Here is a 23376-nt window from a genome sequence, read left to right on the forward strand (position 1 = left end):
TCCGACCAGTGGATGAACTCTCATGGCAAGGGGGTTACAACCAGGGTACCAAAAACGAACTCTACTCAGTAAAAAGTATTTTGGTCAATTGGCAGACACCATCACTTACGACTCGCCGATATGAAGTGATCCTTATACACTTGCTTATCGAACACTTTTATTTCACTCATTCTTATTGAGTATGTGTCTCTGTCCGCTCGTATTGTGAAGATTGTGTCGTAGGATCCAAATATCCAAATCAGATTTCGAGAAATAATGTGGTCTTTCGTAACCGTATTGTCACCTTATTCGTATGATTGGAATGATTAACGTATTATAAAAATATATATTTTTAGAATTTTTCCTTTTTAGTTTTTGTTATTGCTTTTCTGAGTTAATTTCTTGTTTCATATTGTAGATTTTGTTATTTATACCTTTAGCCTTTTCCTCTGTTTTAATTTCCATTATTTCCTGGTTTGCTCTCATCATTTTTAGATCTTATTCTTGATTTGAACCTTTCTGAATTTCATTGTGAATATTGAATGTGCATCTTGTTCCAGGTAGTGCCCTTATCGTTATGGAGACAAAAAGCCTAGCACTGAGTAAACTTTAACAAATCAATTAATCAAATTTGTTTTTCTCGCGGGCCCAGTTAACGCGGTATAATCATTGCTGGAGCAACTACAAATATGCATACAATGACAATATATTGTTACAAAAGTCCATACCTTCCATACTTTGAATACTGCACAAAAAATACTCACTTTTGGCGAATTCCTCAGTGGTGTGGATTTTTAGACCCCTAAATACGAACATTATGTGTATTTATTCTTCCACACTGAGAAAAATGCAAAATCCAGTCGGCATGCAAATGCTGTTTTTACCAGGTTACGCAAGTCACCATATTAAGTAATGTTGTTTCATCCGTAGTACGATCTACACGACCCTACAGCGAAACTTTTGTATTGTGGGACCACCATTTCAAATCTAGAATTAACGCCATACCCATTGCGACGGTGGTAACTTACGTATATAATGTTGTTACTACCTTCCTACGAGTGTCCCCTCTGGGTTCTTTCTAAATCTGTGACTCCCTACCTTACGAGAGTAATTAATAGTTTTTAACACGAAATCAATCATGTGAATAAAATTATCCAATCACAGAGAGTCTAGTTCGACGCCGAACTCCAGACTTGGCATGGTGTTCCCCAGGGGCGGATCCAGGACGGACTTTTGGGGGGGCGGTGGGTTGTAATACTGCTATTTAGAGCTACTTTTAAGAGCGTCAAAAATAAACTATATATTTATTTAATATAAAATAAAAAAGTTTCCTCTTCTGGGGGGACGATCGCCCCGATCAACCCCCCTGGATCCGCTCCTGGTGTTCCCACCTGCTGTACTTTTATACATGAAATTACATTATTTAAGGAGTGCACTCGCGTAAATACGATGTATCCACAAGGAAATCCTAATCCTTTTTTTCTCAGTGCACTAAGATGAAATTAGGCTTCATCACTAAAGACTACACGACTAAAAAATCATCATATTACATGTCCAGCATTTTTCCACAGAAATTGGCATGGCTCACGTTATCTTCAGGCTTTAGGTCCTTTAACAGTTGTACACAGTGTTTCTTCCAGACATGTTTTTTTTTTTTTTGTGGGCACTGCCCCCCCCCCCCGGAGCTCTGAGAGTGCCCCCGGAGAAGACCAAAATAATACGTCTATAATATAATAATAAATAGAATAGTACCAGCAGTGCACCCCAGGAATACTAAGTGTACCCCCCTGGAACACTTATCTGAAAGAACGACTGGTTGTACAGTATATGGTACGGGTTCAACCCTCCATACAGTCATTGTGGAAATTGCTAAATCTTGGATCGCCCGCCTTACAGTTTTCCCGGGACTACGAACGAAATTTACACTGACTTGTTCCACTTGGCCATCTGATATCCCCGGTCTTCGGGGGCTCTTGATATTGAAGAGGACTTCCTTGTTTTTAAATTGTTAGTACTACTCTTAGATGTTGTTATCCAATTGGAATTACATTCTTACTTCCATTTATAAGCAGGTTGTTCTCCAATTACTGAGTTAGATCTTCCAATTCCAAGACATCGAAGGAATGGTCGCCATTTTGTACAACTAGTGCCGTGCTACGGCAGAGTTAAAAAGCACAACCTGTTAAGAATAGAAAACACTGTTTGAGTTACCCTTTTTTTTAAGAAATGTTTCTTTCTGTGTTGTATATACAAGAGAAGTCATACTAGATTAAAATGCTGAAAATCATTTAGAAATGCCCTGTTTTTAAGTTAGTAGCAACATGCCTACTACTGACTGTGAGAAGAACACCAAGTATTCAAATAGAGGCCTAGCCTCTAGGCCTCTGATAGTTTGACAACTGTTCTGCAAATAGTTCGTTTCATTTAAAATCCTAGTACATGAACTGATAGTCAGAAGAAATTTCGATATATAAGAATATCAGGTTGTCTAGAAAGTATTGAACCTTTCGAGATTACAATTTAAAAGATATGTATTGTCATTTGAAAGTAACATTGTGAAACCAGATATGCACCATTTTGTTCGATTACCTTTTCACATTTTGCGGCAAACCAGGCCCGTATTGGGGTCTAGGGGGGCCGGCCCCCCTAAATTTTAGCAGACCCTCCCTAAAATTTTCACGGTAGGCTTGCAAATAAACTATAATATGATGATGAACTATAATATGGTTGGATTGGGCCCCCCTAGCTTCAGCCGAGTCCCCCTTACATTTTTGGGCTGGCTACTGGCCTGCGGCAAACAAAATCCCATTACTATTTAACCTCTTTTGTTTCTGTAAAAAAAAAAAGTGATTCATCTTTTTCAAGGCCTCTTTCGGAACTAAATAACAACACCATTCAAAGAGTCGTGCAAAACAGAAAAAAAATGATAATCTCATGGTTCCAGGTTCATGTTATATGGTGGATGAATTGAAACTTCCCATCCAAGTGTGTCAATTTCTGACGGATTGTTGAAGATATATATGTCCTGGCGTTGTCAGCGTGGTATACGACCCACTTTCTGCCGACCATTTCTGGACGTTTCTTTTGAATTGTTAGGTGCACTTTCGTTAATTGTCGACAGTACAGATCCGAATGTGTAGTTCAGCCTGGCGGCAGCAGCTCTTGATGCAGGAAGCCCTTCCAATCCCACCAAACACAAAACATAACTTTCCTAGTCATTATTGTGGACTTTGCCACAGACTGTGGAGCTTCTTCTCGCTTTCACTATAATATTTTCTGCTCATTCTTGTCGTAGGTTATCCACTTTTCATCACTCGTCATTAACTGTTTCAAGAATGACCCGAGTTCGTTACGTTTTAGTAGAGATTCGCAGATAAAAATTCGATCGAGTTAATGTTTTTGAATCATGTAGCAACGAAAGGTCGAGCCTCTTCTTGTAGCCATTTTTCTAAAGTGGTTTAACAATAATATGGATGTGTAGGTCATTGACGATGTTATGACTGTTCATATGACGGTCTTGTTCTACCTTTGCCAGAATATCCTCCACTGTTGCTGTGATTAACAGCCTACTGTAAGAAACATTTTGGAAAACGAAATTTCCAGAACGAAAAGGACTGAACGACCTTCTGGCTTTTGCTTTTGATAATATATCTTGTCCATAAAGAGCACAAATTTCTTCATGGCCCTGAGGAGAATTTGAGTCTTTATCGAAATAAAATAGTAAAATATAGCGCAGTTTTTTGCGGAAACTTCAGTCATCTTCACGGCACAAAGCCTTATGTTTGATTATAAGAATTCGAACACTTTTGTGTTTACATCTGCTAGCTTCAATTGTCATCTTTCAAATGAAGCTAAGGCTGACTCACTGTAGTTCATATACTCTGAGATTTTGGGCACTAATACCCTCTCGCGTGCAAAAGGACCTATTTCTCAAACTAGAGGCCTTTTAGAGGACTATTTCTCAAAAGTACTTGTCTTATAATACAAACGTAAAATTTTTTAAACTGAAAAGTTGTACAATTCTATATACCATGAAATCATGACAAATTACGAGAGGTGTCAGCATTAGTATTTATGAATGAAATCACCATTAAATTCTGATAAACAATTCCAAATTTGTGATAAACGATGCCTAATTAACATTTTTATTATTCCGGTACAGTTTTACAATATGAGGCCACTTTATAAAATTATTTTAATATGTTCTAGATTGCTATTTTTTTGGCACATGAGCTAATAACTGCGTAAGGATTAATAATATGCCAGCCTACTGATATGTCATGAAAACGATTATTCACAGAAAAAGAAAGAAAAACATACCAACTTGGACTAAGATGGAGTGGACCAGAGTAGGGTACGTTAGGTTAGTATAGTAGGATGCTAGGATAGGATAGAGTACAATGTTGTATAGGACTGTTGTATAGGACTAGGACTACTAGTAGTCCTATACAAGTTTGTATAGGACTACTAATGATTTTACACTAGTAACAATACACTGGCAAACATAAAATACAGATTTTGAATACTTTGCAGAACAACTCCGCTGTCCGTAAACAGAATCTTCTACAGTTCTCTTTCATATTAAGTCCCTTTTTAACCTCCCTTAGTCCTTGCAATGGTTTGAGAAGGGACACGGTGTCTGAGCAGTAAAGAGCTTATCTCTAGTGCATGAGATTCCTAATTCGATCTGCGGTCAATTAAGTTTACAGTGGAGAACATCGTTCACGTGGGTTTTCTCGGGATTGTCCCATTTCCTCGTTTTTCTCATTCCCTGAATTCTTCCATTATCATTCACTTGCCTTAAAAGTCGTCTTCCTTAGCCTAAAGGGCATAATTGTGCAACGTTGTACTGAAGTATTTCATATCATTTTTGCAATGTTTAGAGATTTGTAGCACTACGCTTTACATGAGTTAGCGGTTTGTCGCTTTCAAGTTCCTTAAATATTATTCTTTATTTATGAATTAACAGATACTACCTATATTTCATTCAATAATTGACCCTCCCCCATATTCTTAATCTGCACCATCTGGGCATTTTTTAAAAACTAAACAACAATATCGGTTTTCTTTTGTCGTTTAGGCCAAAAGTTAGAAAGAAAATCACAACTTAATTCTCAGGTAATTTTTAAAAAAAATATTGAATATGCATTCACATGCTCCTAGATATTTAATAAAAGTTGCTTATCCTAAGATTTCTAATGAATAAATAATCTGTGTGTGACTTGATTTTAATATTTGTAGTTTGGCTTCCAATATTCATGAGTCAAAGAACATCTTTTGTACACAGGTAAGGTAATAGGCACTATTTTAAAACATCTTTTGTGTATGTGTGTGAATGTGTAATGTTTAGACTAATGCGTCCTATTACTAAAGTTAGCTTACATTCTTTATTAAATATATGAAAGGAATGGAGTAGTTTATTTTATTCAATATAAGAACAGATATAATTACTAAGCTTATCTAATATAGGCTCTACCACTTGAAATGAAATTATATTCAACATAACCATAGGCATATTTTTGGGGTAATTATTTACAACGCTGGTGTGGCCATTCTAGCGTATGTGGAGGTCCCATATCGTTGTAGTATGTGTATTATCGGTACCTTATTATGAAAAAGAGGTAACATGACATGTTGGTAATCAACAATGTACCCCTCCCACAAAATAAAGAACCAAGAACACAAATAGCACGATATGGAATCTCCATACAAACATAATCATAATCATACTACTACTACTACTACTACTACTACTCCTACTCCTACTCCTCCTCCTCCTACTACTATTACTACTGTTACTGCTGCTGCTACTACTACTACTACTTCTACTACTACTACTACTATTTTACTACTACTACTACTACTACTACTACTACTTATACTTATGTCGAGAACAGAACCCAACCAACCCCTGCGGGACTTCCAACCCGTTCCTACTACTATTACTACTACTACTGCTGCTGCTGCTGCTATTAGTACTACTACTACTACTGCTGCTACTACTACTATTGCTGCTATTACTACTACTGATCCTCCTCCTCCTCTTCTTCCTCCTCCTCCTCCTACTACTACTACTACTTATGTCGAGAACAGAACCCAACCAACCCCTGCGGGGCTTCTAACCCGTTTCTACTACTACTACTGCTACTAATACTGCTACTACTACTGCTGCTACTGCTGATGCTACTACTACTACTGCTCCTCCTCCTCCTACTACTATTACTACTTATGTCGAAAACAGAACCCAACCAATCCCTGCGGGGCTTTAACCCGTTCCCACTACTACTACTACTACTTATGTCGAGAACAGAACCCAACCAACCCCTGCGGGGCTTCTAACCCGTTCCTACTACTACTACTACTTCTGTTGAGAACAGAACCCAACCAACCCCTGCGTGGCTTCTAACCCGTTCCTACTACTACTACTACTTATACTAAAGCAACCTTACCCTACACTCAGTATTACAATGCTTAATTTACCTCACATTGTATGTAGGTATAGTCTATCGACCTCCACAATGCTATAGCACTCAGCGATTTCGCACCCGTCACAAACTGGAATACGCACATCAATCAAGCGTGCAATTTTCGATCTCAATTTACCACACCTACTCGTCGTACAAAACGTCGTAAATGAACTCCCTTTCATTTACCTTTTTGCCCCTCTGGATCCACCTTGTGCTAACGCAGAGATCCAAAAAATCTAATAAATAGTACTTGGTGGACTGACTGTACAAAATTTCAATCTTCTAGGTGTAGATCTTGAATGTTCTCTCCTACTTAACACACTTCGGGTTAATACACTGATAAGCTCGGTCAGTGGCCACATATACATACGACAAGGCCACTCCAAGCACTGAATACAATTACACTTTAAAAATCATTTTAATGAAATAAGAATCTCATACTTCACAACACGCACTACCATTTAATATTTGAAAATTCAACGAAAAGTAATCAATGCATTATAATTTTCTGCATGAAGCAACGAACTACTTACTACAGTTTAAGTGTTTCGCCGCATTCCAGAAATACAATTTCCGCTACATGCGCGCGCAAACACTCACTACAATGTAAACAATTGACATGGCTTCCAGCCGTCAAATTTTATTACGCATCGTCTTTTGTATTTTTTAAAATTAAATTTAAAGCTACTTATAGCTAATCTGCAATCTTCGTTACCACCCATATTAAATCGACAACATATCTACATAAGAATAAAGCAGAAAGTGCACTTCTACCTACACAGGAAGTGCCACACCAGCGTTGTAATATATGAGGAATTGGGGGAATATTAATTTTTTTGGAATTGGGGGGGGAGAACTTTTTGAGTTACAATTTCTTACTTTCTTGGTATATTTTCTGTATTTTTGTTGCTTCAGGTTAGGTTAGGTTATATTAAATTAGATTAGGTTGGTTAGGTTAGAGTACATTAGATTAGATTAGGTTAGGCTAGGTTAGGTTATTTTCGGTTAGGCTACATTAACTTTGTATTGGGTCCCACGTATAGAAACAGGACTCGGTAATAATTCTAATTGAAATAATTCTTAATTTTTCTGTTATATTTTGTTCTGACACTCGTAGGAAATTAAGGCTCTTGTAGGTTTAGCGCATTTATTTTTCACACTTAAAAGCAGTGGTGTCATTCAACCAATTTGCTAGAACCGATTGTCAAAATAGTAAAGTTTACAATGCTGGTGTACAAGGCTGGATTTACCACTAGGCCTGGGTCTGGGTAAACGTGCTCCAAGTAATACATCCATTAACGACTTTATTAGCTGAAATCATTGATGGTTCGAATTAAGTAAAATTTTAGTCTATACGATTAACTCCTGAATGAAAGCGAATTTTGGAATACTGTTTTGCAATACCCAGATAGCACGTAAGCTTAAATCAAGAGTCGCTTTCCCTTGATTTTGGCTTAGCAATGTTCAGTTGATGCGACAAGCGACAATCGATGTTTATTTTAGCTTGTTTTTAACTTGAAAAGAAGCTTGAATTTATCAACTTTCTACTAAGCCTATTTCAAGCTTGGTTCAAAGCGTTTGACGTTTGTCGATTGTTTAGAAATTGGAGCCATCTGTAGGATTGGTGAGTAGTCTAAGAGATTTGGCGCTTGATTTCTCGCGAAAGGCACGGTGTGGTACGTTTCAGGACCAGGCCAATACATATTTTATCTGGCCCTCTTTGACTATTACTTCATATTTCACAGGCCAATTCAAATCGTAAGATTTGGGCCATCCAGTCTATTACAATTTAATTCTTTTGCCATATAGTGTCGATTACAATTTATTATTTCAAGCTTTCCATTTCAAGCGTAGCACATGCTTGATATGGCTCGTTTATTGCAAGCTTCTCAGTAAAGCTTGACACAAATTTCTTTCTGCACGTGAGAAAATGATTCAACTGGTTGGCGCCATGTATAATTTTTCATGTGAAGGTTAGTATAATGTTTAATGTGTAAGTTACATAAATGATGGTGAGTATTCTTTTACTATCTGAGGGTGTTTGATATTGCCACCACTTTATTGACATTCTTTTAAAAAATATTGCAGAAACCATAGCTTACTACTATGTTTACTATTAATAGTAAGTATGGTAGGTTTCCCCTATATATATTTAAAAGAATGCCAATAAAGTGCTGGCAATATCCAAACACCCTCAGATGGCAAAAGAATACACACCATCATTTATGTAACTTACACATTGAATATTATACTAACCTTCAAATCAAACATTATATATGATGCCAACCAATTGAATCATTTTCTCACGTGCAGAAAGAAATTTGTATCAAGGTTTAATGAGAAGCTTGCAATAAACGAGACGTATCAAGCATGTGCTACGCTTGAAATGGAAAGCTTGAATTAAGCTTGAGGAGACAAGCCTGTAGCAAGCATTATGTTCCAAGTTGGAAATAGACTTTAGGCAACAAGCCTGTAGCAAGCATTCCATACCAAGTTTGAAATAGACTTGAGATCACAAGCCTGTAGCATGCTTTACGTAACAAGTTTGAAATAAGCTTCAGCTGACAAGCTTGAAACAATCTTACAGTATAAGCCTACAATATGCTTGTCGCCTGTCAACTTCGTTGCTTGAATCAGCATTGATATACGCTTACAGACTTGTCATAACAAGCTTGGAACAAGCTTATATCCTTGTCACGACAACCTTATATCATGCTTGTGACAAGCTGTTTCTGCTATCTGGGTAGATACCTATAACGTTTATCTCGACTGAGTTTGTTAATGGAGTCAATCCGTTAAATAATCCGGCAACAGTGAGTTTAGCGGTGGCTATCCATATCTCATTCATTCATAAATGTACGTTTTGCGTAACGCTACTATGCAACCCTCAAGACATTAAAGAATTACGAGTTGCATAATTAGCTAGTGGAAATAATTTAGATACTCTTAGTTCTTTTTTATAAATACAAGCCCAATTATTCACAAACGTATGATTCACGTGACCCTTTTTACTTTGTTTTAGCAGACATTGTTTTTTAAATTAAATTTTGTACATCATATGAGGCGCGTCAAAAATCTTTCAGGCTAGGGGCGGTAAAACATTAAATCCAGTCAGTATACGTGGCGATTGCATTTCTTTGTGTTATATGTAATATTGTTACCTTATTATTGAAGAGTGGTAACACCACATGTGAGACAGGAACAACATATCATGTTAGCCCTCTTACTATAATAACAAGGAACCAATAGAACACAAAATACAAGGATATCAAGTCTACTGCTAACAGATATTTTCGTTTACGCACATACTCACCATCGTTAACGCGCCTGTTCGTACGGACTCCATCCGCAGTTCTGCCCTGTCCTAAACCGGATTAGATGTAAAACTAATTGTAGTAAGTACCTTGTACAAGTTCATCCCGTGTTCACCAGAAAATCTAGTCAGTGAGTGGATAAGTTGCCGCTGGTAAAGAATAGGTCATCAAAGTTTAGGGTGAAATGTATAGCTTCAAAAGGAAAGTAGAAAGTATGTAACAAATATTTTGTGCTTACGACAAACTTTAGGCAACTGACGTGATACAAACCAAACCTTACGTAACCTAATCCATACTAATCTATTTTATTCTAGTCCACTGTAATCCAAGCAATGTTATTTTGCCCTGTTACACACTAATCAATATAACTTCACTCTCTGTTGTATTCCAACTTACTCTATATTTTACCACGATACTCTTCTATTCTCTGTTACTTTTCACTACTTCCTACGCTACTTTACTTTTCACTACTCTCTACGCTATTTTATGTCTATATGTGTTATGTGTAGATACTTTCTCTCTGCATGCTATGTTAATCACCTTTCGATAACCTTCTCTACGCCACCTTATTCTTTGCTTATGTCTACCCTACGCTAATGTATACAGCAAAAAGTGATGTTCTTACAACTTAATTGTAACACAGAATAGTAGTTGCACCATGATTACCATTTTTGCGTGTTACTTCAACACAAAGGATCAGATGTTGCAGTTAACACAGGTCCGATCAATGGCGTATTTAGAATTTTGTTTCGGGGGGGGGGGGGCGGTTATACACAACACATGAACAAGCACTTACATTTTCCTTTTGGGTCCGGTAAATTTTAATGAAGTTTTGCATAACAAATTTATTTCGGGGGATTAAGCCCGATAGCCACCCCTCTAAATACGCCACTGGTTCCGGTGTTACTTTTTTGACACAGAGTCAGTGTTAATTTTGCAGTTTGAGCGAAAGAACGCAGAAATAGAAACACCATCACGATATTACTTCAATACATACTTTGAGTAACTAACATCTTAACTACTATACTAAACACAACCCCTTGATCTTGATAATAGTTATTCACCAGTGAACCGTCGTCTTTTGTTTCCTAAATACAAAGGTCGGAGCTCATTCAAAATCTTGTGTATTAGACACGTACATCCATATTATAATTTACTGTGCCTCACACCTTGCATATATGATAAGATGTCTAAATTAATGACATTGAGAAGCAATAATAATAATAGTTCCCATGTTTTTGCTATGAGCACAGCGTTCCTCGCTCTAACATTTATACCAAGTAACAAACAACAAATTACATTTACTGTAATTTTTTCACTGAATGTGGTTTTATGGGCGTATGAATTTTCTAATAAAATTTGAATTACCGGAAGTGTTTCCACCCATAATAAATAATGTGTTACGAGGAAAGATAACACTCATTCAAACTTTCTTGTTTTGAAACGTTTTGAAAGTATGGACACATCTTCATCTTCCTTGTTTTCTCAGTGTACTTCTGACGTTCTCGCCTTTGGTGTGAGTTGTCCTGGGTTCAATTAATGGTGGGTCGTAAAGGTATAACAGCTTTCTCAGGCCAGACATCCTAAGTGAGGTTGTCCCTGGGATTTCCTTATTCATACCAGGCAAATGCTGGGATAATACCTAACATACAGCTTCCAAGCCGCTCACTTCCTTTCTTCCTTCGCTTTTCCTTGGACAGGGACAGGGCTCGTCAAGGGACGTCATCCCTCATACGTAACGGGCTTAAGGTCATGGATGCTAGAGGTGCACCCATGGCGGTTCACCGATTCAAGAACCCCTCCCTTCCTTCTGGTAACTCAAACATACATTTGTACACTTTCTGAATAAAACTCTACTTGTTAACCAGGAAAATGATTGATGTAGCTTGAAAATTTGATCTTACACTTCATCTGTACTCTTTATAAAACAATCTAGTATTATCATTTTTTCTGTAAATATAGGGGAGATCGGGGCACATTTGTCAACTTTTTTTTTTAATTGCATGTGTGGTATTTTATCTGAAACCTATTTAAAGGTAAACAGGATATCATTTTCTTCCATATACGTTTATGAACGAAGTGGAACAGGTATTTTTTCACAAAATGAATAATGAGTTTCACAACCAATGGTTAAGTGTGGTCACGGGATGTAGGAAAATGTGCCCCGTATGCGGGGCTAGTTGGCCAACGTACTAAAACTATACAAGGGCAAGTGTTCCAACTACTTCACATGCTAAAACACAGGCAATAAATCGTTGCTTTTACTGAAAATGTACCTTTTGTTTATTGCTTAGACAGTATAGAGAAGTGAGATTATGGTAGGTCTAATCAACAAGTTAACAAAAGTCATCATTGAGTCACAATGAACGCGAACAAAAAATACAACATCTCCTTTTGTACAGTTTTCGTGTGCACAGTTGTTGCATTTTGTGTACCACATCCACTTCTCCTTTGCCTGAGAGCTGGGGAAAGGTTCAGAGCAATAAATGCATAAAGAATCTTCATCATCTTCATCACTCGATTAAAGTTTTTTTTTTTTTTTTTTTTTTTTTTTTTTTTACACAATAGACTATATGGCGAATGGCAAGCACGTATTCAGTATTGTTTTTTGGAGGAGGGATAGGGCCACAGCTGCTTCGATATTTCGAGGGGGTTGTTCGGACGTCATTTTTGCAAAAAAAAAAAAATGTCAGCATAGAATAACATTAACATTTTTTACGTTCCCCTGGCTGCATGCCTATGTATTTTGTATATACCATACATTGTTATTTCGGTGATTTCTTGACACAGTAGGCCCTACATGAATTTTTTATAGTCCTACTAAAATTAGAGAAACTGACTGAGAGCGAAAAAATATTGGAATACGTGTCCCGTATGTTGTTGGTAAACCTGCCTCATAGCCATTTTTGAACTTCAACATAACCTTGACAAGTAATGGTGTATATTATTTGAAAAACAAACACATCATTACATAAAGGAAGAACACGATCTTTAGTACATGCAATGTCAAAGCAGCACGTTTAACACTAATACATTTATATTAAGTTTTAATGCAGGCCTGCTACTTTACTCATTTTCGAAAAAATCATTTTACAAGATCTCCTGCCTACGTCTATACAGCTACTCAACTGAAACTTGCATAGATGGCGTCTCAAGCATTGCTGCTTCAGCCAGTCCACCCGCAGGAGCGATCTACCGCATCCTTTCAGAACTAAAGCCAGTTGGAAAATGTGCCCCTATAGAAAACGTGCCCCGGTCTCCCCAACATGGAAATATATTACAATTACTTATCATTTTTTGGTTGCAGAATAATAACCGTTCAATACTACACAGGACCGTAGGCAGCCCAAAAACATATGGTTGGATCGCCCCCCGTACTTTTGTTCATTTGCAACCCTACCGTTCATTATTGTTCATTTGCAAAATTTTTAGGGAACCTGATCCCCATGCTCCCCGTGAATACGGGCCTCATACTACATAAACATAATGGCTTGTAGTATTCGAGCCCAGCCCCAAAGTTTGGGCCCCTCGCAACAAAAGTTTGTTGGTGCGCCTCTGATAGATGCCGATAAAACACAGAAAAATGTATAAATAAACTCGGTGCACTTCCATCTATAGACATTCTTCAAAATGGCGGCAAATAAAGAGAACTTGACACCCCCTTTGGTTACTTCACTGTTCATTTCTTGATTGTTCTTTCATTCAAAAGAAGCGTTCTTCCCAAATCGCAACATCCAAGTCCAGGATTTTGCTCTTCCTCGCGGACTATACTTCGTTTTTTCTTAACCACTTATGCATAATTTATGTCACATTTTATTTTCTCTCGAAATATTAAATTTGTAGCATTTTCCCTCCAGGATTACTGCGGATATTTACTGTAGTCTGTAAATCCTAACGTCATATGAAGGTGTTTGTTAAATTCTCAAGATGTTAGTTGATGGTGCCATTATCGCAATATTAGGAAACAGCCATTAGAATTAACAGTTTTAGCTTTATGTAGTTGGGCTAAAAATCTTGAGAGAAAATTAAGGAAAAGTAAAGCTAATATTACGATCCATTAAAGAAAACAAATAGAAAATACAAATTAAAAACAACGGTGATTAACGAGAATTTTTTTCTTGTTAGGGGCCGTCCACATATTACGTAACGCTATTTTTGTCCAGTGTTTACCCCCTTCAATCCCTTGTCACATTGCGTAACGGAAGGCCGAACCCCTCCCCCCTTTGTTACGTAACACTTTTTGATTTTTGTTTTTTCGCCAATTTTGCTTATTTTGGGGGTTATTACAATAAATTTTTATTACAAAATGCTTGTATTCTTAATATATCTGTAGTGTTTTTCGCCAACAAATCAAAGTATTAGAAATGGTAGTGAAGTAATAATATTTTAACCCTCGTAGCCCCAAGGTTAAAAAATTACGTTAAGCACCAAGGTGGGGTGCAAGCGCACCCCATATTAAAATATTTATTTATTTTTTAACGCAGTGTCCAAGCTTCATATTTTGGGTTATGTCGGACAGAAGGGGGCCAAAACTAGTAGAAAACAATGTTTACAGAAATAATGCGTTCATATCATGAAAGGGTAATTAATTTGTGAGTAATTTGTGAAGTACAATTGTTGAAAACACAATTCGGAAATTCTTATATGTAATTAAAAATAACTTAGGACTTCAAAATACGTACATATTTCGTTGCGAATATCAATGGTGAAAAATGTCTTTGGTAAAAGAAACTTAGCCTAATCTTACCTTAACTAACCTAATCTACTCAATGCTAACATAAATAACCTCAACTAACGAAATCTAACAAAAATTAGCCAATATTTGCTTTAAAAAATAACCAGTTTTGGCAAAAAATTATTTCCCCCTTCAGTCCGACATATGCCCATATTTTTATTTGGAATTAACAAACACAATCATTTAACATTTAGTATGTCTTTTTTGTATTTAGGTAATTATATTCTCCGAAAAACTTGTCATAAAACCTTGTCATCTATTGTATTATAATGCGTACTTACTCTCTTGGATCTTTCGGGTCGTTGAATAACTTGGTAAAATGGTCAATATATTTTTTCTGTGTTTCGTTTTATACAAAGGCAAACAATACAATTTTCTCCTGTGATTCATTTGTACAAGGGCTAATACACAATACTATAAATTTGACCCTTGTACACAGAAAAAGAAACCGAAGAAAATATTGACTGTTTCACCATTTATTCACCTCGAATATCAATACCAATACAATGATGTAGCTTTCCTTCTAACTTGATTGAATTCAGAGTTTGCCAAAATGTCCCTTGATTGGTAAAAATACACATATGTCCTTAAATATAATACACAAGTAATGAAAACAACTTATAATTTGAGTCAAAAAAGTTGGTTGTCTTTCTGAAGAATTACGTACATCTTTCTTCACCCTCCTTACATATGTTGCAAGTTTTTTTCGATACCACAGTACTGTGTTCTGTGCAAACAAACTTTATACATTTTGTACATGTTGTGCGAACTTTTCTGTCTTTCTTTCTCGGGCACAAGTGACATCTCCCCTGGGAAGCAGACCTTCTTGGAATTTCCTCTTCTCCAGACCTCTTTAGTCGAACAGTTGGATCCAAGTATTTCATGAAGCTCAACACTGTGAATGGAAACCCACAGAATTTTGTTTCCGTTTTTCAATTTGAGGCCTGTCCTTTCTCTGTAATTCCCACTCGGGGAATTTTGTCACCCAAACTGCGAAAGCATTTGTAGCGCCAATATCTAACATATTGGAGAATATTGTCATAGGCTTGGTTTTCCTTTTGGTAGAAAATACTTTGCACATTTTGTCGATTCTATCGACGCCTCCCTTTGTATTATTGTAATGGAGGATTATTTCGGGCTTCCTTTCTAAACCTTCAGATATCTTTGCGTCGTGATGTTCCGTTGATAGAAGAACAACAGCTCGATTCTTGGCTGGTACATACGACACAAGTGTATGTTTCTCAGTGAAACCAAATACACTTGAGTATATTTCTCGTCGTGTGTTTGGTAAAGACTCCGACGGAATGTCAGTTTTGTTTTTTCTTATGGTCCCACACAATGTGAGGTTCTTCTCCAATAAGGCATCGGCCAATTGCTTGCTTGTGAAGAAATTATCTGTTGTTATGCCATAACCACCTTGCAGATGGATTACAAGGTCTAGAACTGCTCGTTTCCCTTGATCTTTCTCTGCCTTGTCTGCTATCTTCCCAGCATAAAGTTGTATATTGTGTACATACGGGATTTTGTTCTCAGCAAGCACCCAGTGTTTTAGGCCATATTTATCTGGCTTATTCTTCATATACACTCTAAACGGAGCCTTTCCCCTAAATCCTACAAGTTGTTCATCAACACACAGATGTGGTTCCGGATTCATGTTTTTCCTGCAATTCTCAGCAAATATTTCAAAAAAGTGCTTTACGGGAGCTGTTTTGTCTACAGCTCGTCGTTCTTCCCTTGTTTCTAAATTGTCAAATCGAAGGAAACATGTCAAAGCTACAAATCTGTTCTTTGACATTGTCGCTGGAAATATCGGTAGACAATATGCAAGATCACTCGTCCACAACATTTTGACTGCTTCTTTGTTAGCTTTCAAAGCTCCTGCAGTAATCAACAAACCAATGTAAGCCATTATTTCTGTCCTCTCTGTTGGTTGCCAGGTACGAATGTTTTCAGGGTGATGTTCGTTCCATTTATCAAATACTGAAACTGCCTTTCTGTTTGTCTCAATCACAATAATATCAATAATTTGATCTGAAATAAAAAGCTTGAATGATTCGTCCATTTGAGTCACGGAAGCACTGTGTTGTGTAAGGCCACGTGTCTGGTGTAATACGTTATGCGCTTTATATCTTCTCTGTGTAAGCGGCTCCCTGAACCACTTCTCACCAGATTTTGCTGTCATGAAACTGCTAATATGGGCTGTATTTTCACCTTCACTGTCAGTAGATGATCCACAAAGCATGTCAGCACATTCTTCTTCACTTTGCAAATAGTCTTCTTCAGTATCTGACTCTGAAAGTGCAAACACTGGATCGTCGTAGTCCTTGTCGTCAAGGTATCTCACGATTTCATTTTCTGTGAGACTACGTCCCGACGAACGAGAAATTGAAGCAACCGGGCTTCGTTTTCGATTTTGAAAGAATACCATTTCGTCAAAAGCGGCAAAAGACAAAAAAAAAAAAAAACATTACACAGCAGTGACATCTATGGTTAAAACAACTCAGATAAAAGTGGAAAAAACACTATCGCCAAGCGTTACTATATAATACCGTTCACAAAATTAGCACTGCAATCAGTGTTTGCAACTCAGAAATCTCAAAAGTGAAGAAATAAAAACAACAAACGTTAAGCACCAACGGGGGGTGCAGCTGCACCCCACTAACAAAACTAAATATTCCACGTCTAATTATTTGCTGAAATGTTCTGAAAGTTTTCTCAAAGAAACGTGACACTTACAAAAGCAATGTCCTAAATGCATACATTTCTGCTAAAACACACAAAGGAATCCTGCATAAAAAATTGAAGTTGGGGTGCACGTGCACCCCCCCTTGGGGCTACGAGGGTTAAACTCATAAGGTTATTTAATTAACTAGTCTTCATTCTTCGAAATTCCATACTGTCGTTTTCCTAGAGATCACACTCATCTTTTTATGTTACCGATGATTGGCAAAGGAACAATTAGCGCTGGAAGATTCAGGCGAAACAGAATCTAAAGAACTGACAGACTTTTTTTTTTATTCAGATTGCTTCGTGTATTTCAAGATCGCCAGTGTCGACGATGCAAAGAAGTTCTCTTCCTCTGTTGACGATGCAAAGAAGTTATCTGCCTCGTCGACTACAGATTCAAAGTCGCTGCACACGTAAAGGAGTAGCGACATCTCATTTGTGAACAAGCTTTCGAGAGTCTTTCAGTTTATCCCTTTTCAAACTCTTCTTGTCCTAAATCAATCCCAGAATGTGAATAAACACAACTTCACCAGAAATATTCAAATCCAAAAATTAAAAAAATAAAAAAAAAGTACGAGATGAATATCTGAGGAATTAAGTTTTTAATATCTTATTTTGTTCTGCAAATCGTGGCTCGTTCCGTTGCGATAACCAGAAAACGGAATTTTATTGTATTGTTATACCTGTACGATTCGTCAGTGTCTTTAAATCCCTTTTTATGATTCAGTTTATATAGGCTATATGTTCACAATTTTCTTAAACAATAGAAATATTTATTTATTTATACAAAAGAAAAGAACTGAATAAAATTATTTGTTTAAAATTTGCATGTAAACCTGAGAATAAAAATAGAAATTACAGCAAAAATTGCGTTACGTAACGAAGACATAAACCCCCTCCTCCGCCCTTGTCACACTTCGTAAAGCAAGGTTGAACCCCTGCTCCCTTCGCCGCATTACGTAATATGTGGACGACCCCTTAGACATTATTTTCTTTATATTATTGAAGTCTAAGAATAATTTCCTGTTGAAATTTATTGATAATCATTGTAATAAAATTAAAAACGGAAAAGTAATGAAAAATACTTTTTTTATACTTTTCAAAGTAGTTTTTTATTTTTAAATATAGTTTTACTGTATTTATGCACTTTTATGTACTGTCTGATTGGTTGCTAACGTAGGTTGTTCTTTCTTAATTTTAGACGATCACTGGTCAAAATGCAACCGGGGCAGGTGGTGCCGGTGAGTTGACTGAAACACTTGTTAACTTGTTTTTTTAAGCCATCTCAAGCAGAAAAAAAATTTTTAGGTGGTAGATATCTAATTCTACTTTGTATTCAGTAGGTTATATGGGATTTGAACGGAACTTTCAGTTTTAAATTCCAAATCGTTTATTTTCGGTCAGACAAATTATATTCTCCTGAATTTTCTTTTCGTCAAAAAAAAAGAAAAAAGAAAAAAAGAAAAAAAGAAAAGAAAGAAAGAAAAAGAAAAAGCGAATCATGAGTGAGTGATAGTACAATTTATTTCTGGTTCGATCACCTCAGACTTTCAAGTTTATGCTAAACAACATCTTGAGTTTTCCCTGAGTTTCTAACGTTTCTTCCTTTACATTCATACTTTACCAATTCTTTCATATACACATCCTGCTGAGCTAGTGACTAGCGTTTGTGTCTTTGGTGTTCATACTCTGGAGTTTAATTTCCGTTAAAGAGCATTAAAATTTGAACGCATTACGGTGGTTCGTATTCCACTTAAACTGTGGGTTCATGTCTCATATAGCCTTGAATTGAAACTTAAACGAATTCTTTTTGATCACTTACCTGCAACTATTCTTCGCCTTTCTCAGCCTTTAAGATGCAATAGTTAAACATTAAGAGCCCTAATCACTGTGAAATTAAAATACCGCTAATTTTACAGTAATTATGTGATATCTTCAAACAGATAAAAGATAATCGAAATGTGGAACAAGAGCGCCCCAAACAATATTATTTTACATGAGATGCGTTATCACGATTCACTTATCTGCTTTCCATTTCCAGCTATTTAGAAAATCGACATTTATTTTAGCGTTTCTAAATGGCTACAAACGGAAAGCTACTAGGTGACTCGTGATAACAGTACATCATGCAAAATAATGTTGTCTAGTGCGCTCTTGTTCCACATTTCGATTATCTTTTATCTATTTGAAGATATCACATAATTACTGCAAAATTAGTGATATTTTAATTTCTCCAATGTGTCATTTTATTTTTACAGTGCTTTTATTAGGTCACTTTTGTAGCCTGCTTATATGCTAGAGTGATCCTGAAAAGTAATTTCAGGCACTTTCATATTAACTGCTCCTATTAACTTATGATCGATGCATAGCCTCCCATAATACACGAAGATTTATAAAGCAGAGTGCAGGGTACGCTGGGAAAAATCTGTTATCCAAACAGCGGTATATTGTACAAATATATTGAATTCATATGTTTACTACGGAAATCTGTACGGGGCATATTTTATCCATATACTACATACGTACTGCCTTTATTCCGCTTACATGTTACGTCATGTCGCTGCAGAATGTCTGACATCCAGGGGCGGATCCAGGGGGGGCGATCGGGGCGATCGCCCCCCCAAAAGAGCAAATTTTCTTATTTTTTATATATAAATAAAACCCATCCCAAAGTTTGGAGCCCTTAAAAGTAGCAGTATAACAACCCACCGCTCCCCCAGAAGTCGGTCCTGGATCCGCCCCTGCTGACATCTAACAGTCTTCCGTATATTACATATATATACGTATGTTACATACCACCAGCAACACTCCCTATATATAGTTCTTTATTTCATGCCGAAATTAGGTATAGATGGAACACTTATACGGAAAATATTATGAAACACACGTTTTCATTTATACGTTTGTTGCCGGATGTTACCTATAGTCGTACGTTAAGTCCAACAACTACAGGATTTACGCATGTAACTTACGTTTTTATGTACACCACATACGTTTTTTTTCTCTGTATACATATATTCCAGATATATTCAATAGGAATTAAGATCAGTGCTTGTCGGGGACCAGTTAACCACCTGCGAATCGGTGAAGCGCTCATGAAACCAGTCAATCAAATGGAATTTTAAGTACCGTAATGTCATACGTTTCTGCTCCGTAATATAATTCTCAACATTTGAGTCATTTTCGTAAATCTTCGTTCAGTAGCTACATAGTGTGCTTCTCATCGTTAACACCAACATACATATAGCACAATTTCTCACATTGCTTTCTATTTATCGTTTATATTTCATATTTTTGTTAACAATATTTCCTAGGTATTGAAAATTAGTCACTTATTCTATTTACTTTGTTCAGTCTTCTATACTGTCACATTCTCAATAGCTCCAGCCACTACTGCTTTAGTGCTTTTCATATTCATTATCATCTCAAATTATTTTCACAACTTTTTTTCTTTTAATTTCATTTGAAATATGTTATTTTTTGATTCAGATTCCACAATAACAATCGTACAATTTGAAAAGCAAATAAACTGGTCCTAGTTCTTATCAAATTGTTTTCTAATCAAACTATCCTCCGCAACTCTCTTAGATAATACAATAATGTCACTGAGAGGCAAATTTTTTGTCGAACACCTCTTTCAACTATCATTATCGTGTCTTGAGAGCACAAATGTAATATGTCCAGTTTTCTCAATTTTTCAGGAGACTGTTTCGAAGTTTGAAAAATATTGGCAAAAATCAGGATTGTATCTGAAATAGTTCAACATTGGGGATTAAGTTAAACATGTGATTGGATTTTTGATGCATGCTACTAAAGTTGAATATGTTATGTGTAACAGCAGTTAGAACTACTGGACATGTGATATGTGTTCATTAGCATTAGTACTGAATTAGGGCATATATCTACTGATCAATCCATAGGGGTTTAGTACTAAAAAAAATCATTATTTTTTAATGAAACATTGTGTATCATTATGACTGTGTTGTGCAGGAAACTTGTTTAAACAACACAAGCACAAAATAGAGTATAAAATTCACCCATCTTCTTCTTCACTGTCATCTACACCTGGGAAAGGCATTTTAGCAAGTACTCTGGAATTGGAGGGTAGTGAATTCATGAAACACATATTAGTCGTTTGAAGAACATTTTGTTTAAGAAGTGACATCAAATCCCTCTTTCCTAGCTGCAATGAGTATACGTTCCTTATAGAGCTGCATCGCACTGATGTTTTTGATGTTCTTTGGTCTTCCTCGGGGTAGAGTGCTGAGTGCTTTGAAATCCACATCTGACCTGATGCGATACTTGTGCTGCATGATGTAAGGCTTTCTTTTCTCAAATCTCATCCATTTTAATAATAGTCATCTCGCAATTTGCCCGTCTGCATTTCTCAAACGATTCTTCATGATTTCTCTAGCAAAACTTCTGTAGTCCTTTTGTATTGTGGATCAAGCTTTTGAACAACGTACTTTCGTGGATGAGTACTAGCATGTAAATAAAGATTACCCATTCTCTTGGAGTGTACATTCTCTTGGAGCTTACGAGGTTTCTCCATTGTAGCATGAATGGAATCCGCCTCTAATTAACTGTGGCGACTTTCCATGAATTTTAGGTTTACTGTTTCCAATGTAGAATGAGTCTGGATGATGTAAAGAGGGCTGCTACGAACTGATTTCTGTTTTGGCCTCCACATTGTATTAATACATGTAAAGGTGTAATACAGGGGAATGCAATTGCTCACAAAATGGTCTCTCAAACTCGATCAAATGAATATCTGCCCACCACATGGTAAAAGGCTCAGTGAACTACTTGAATTTAGGATCTGTGGTTTTCCAACCTTCAGAAGCATTACCGTAGCAAGGGGTGACTTTTCCATTGTTTACTTACTCTGATGCAACCTGTTACCAGTTCTAATAAACTTGCAGTTACACAACTCTTTTCCGATAATGCCATCTTTATAAGTCAATACTATCATAAAGATTGTGGACATTTATCATATGTCCGGACTTATGAGAAGTGTGCCCTAACAGAGCAGAGAGTTTGATCATTGTGACAACTGTTCACTGCGTATTACCAAGGAGCTATTTACAGTGGACATATGATATTTGTGCAACTGACATAGCAGGTATCAAGCTATCGGAATAGCTAACATAGTCAATGTTGAGAAAAATTAGACATATAACATTTATGCTCTCTAAACTCGATGTGTAAGTTTCTGCCGAAGGTGATCTCACACTTCATCTTAAGTATTTTCAGATTATCTAATTTAAGCAGTTAATAGCTTTTCTAAAACAAATAAATAACGAATACTGCGTGCACCTACTTTTTTTTTTGTCTGTAAATCTTCCACTTACTTTATTCTATGAAAACTAATTGCATTTTGTGCTATATCTCCTTCCAAACCAAAACTTGTCAACTTCATAACATCTTTGTCGAATTTCTTTCATATTCGAAGTTGATTTTTTTCTGCGTGCGATGTGAAACTAAGACACAGGACGGAAAGAATGTTAGATCACGTAATTTTGAGTACATCACTCGAATCGAATATAATGTGTGCCTGTAGAGGATGACGATTGTCGAACAAGACAAATGTGGTTAAATATGGATCATACTGTGTATCTGCAATTTTAGAATAATGCCAGAAATCATTGTGCAATTACAGTATTTGTCTTCAACTATGACAGTATATTATGTCAGCTAAAGGTCGGATGGTTGTTTGTTGAATTGCCTTTCATATGTCATGTAGTGTGAGTGATTCATTGGTGGTATTTACGATGGAAGACAGAGAGTTTCATGGCAGAATGCCCCATTCAATGCCTGCACGACGTGTCGAAGAGCTCTTAGAAAGAGTGGCCCTAATTAGCAGCACAGCAATTACTAGTGCAATCTGAGCCACTGTGGCTCTCCGAACAGTAAAAAACAGATTTTTGAAGATGGATTTATCATCCTGCATTCCTTTCGGGATATGACTACTGATACCTTCCCGTCGCCAAGAACGTTTTAAGTAATATCGGAAGAGAATGTACAGCCAAGGTTAATGGGCAGTGGCATTCAGCGATGAGAGTAGTTTCTATTTTAGACAAAGCGACGGTCTTATGATTGTATATAAAGTTGCAGGATGAGGGAAACTACAACGTGTCCTTATTCGTCGTACAGG

At 36.7% G+C, this 23376-nt stretch overlaps 1 protein-coding gene across 2 annotated transcripts in view; it reads left to right on the forward strand.

Moving 5' to 3' along the window:
* The first annotated feature begins 5025 nt into the window (after positions 1-5025).
* The window catches only part of LOC145690308 (L-threonine ammonia-lyase-like), an 81959-nt gene continuing 63608 nt past the window's right edge, over positions 5026-23376 (forward strand). The window contains exons 1-2 of one of the 2 annotated variants that reach the window (XM_081765086.1): positions 5026-5097; positions 18424-18463. In XM_081765086.1, the coding sequence (XP_081621212.1) occupies positions 18440-18463 (24 nt within the window). In that variant the 5' untranslated portion in view covers positions 5026-5097; positions 18424-18439. Of the gene's footprint in view, positions 5098-5118; positions 5267-18423; positions 18464-23376 lie in introns of those variants that run through there. The other variant, XM_081765085.1, reaches the window with a different exon arrangement.

The sequence above is a fragment of the Thermobia domestica genome, chromosome 7 (assembly GCF_964235325.1).
Source record: "Thermobia domestica chromosome 7, izTheDome1.hap1.1, whole genome shotgun sequence".
Lineage (NCBI taxonomy): Eukaryota > Metazoa > Arthropoda > Insecta > Zygentoma > Lepismatidae > Thermobia > Thermobia domestica.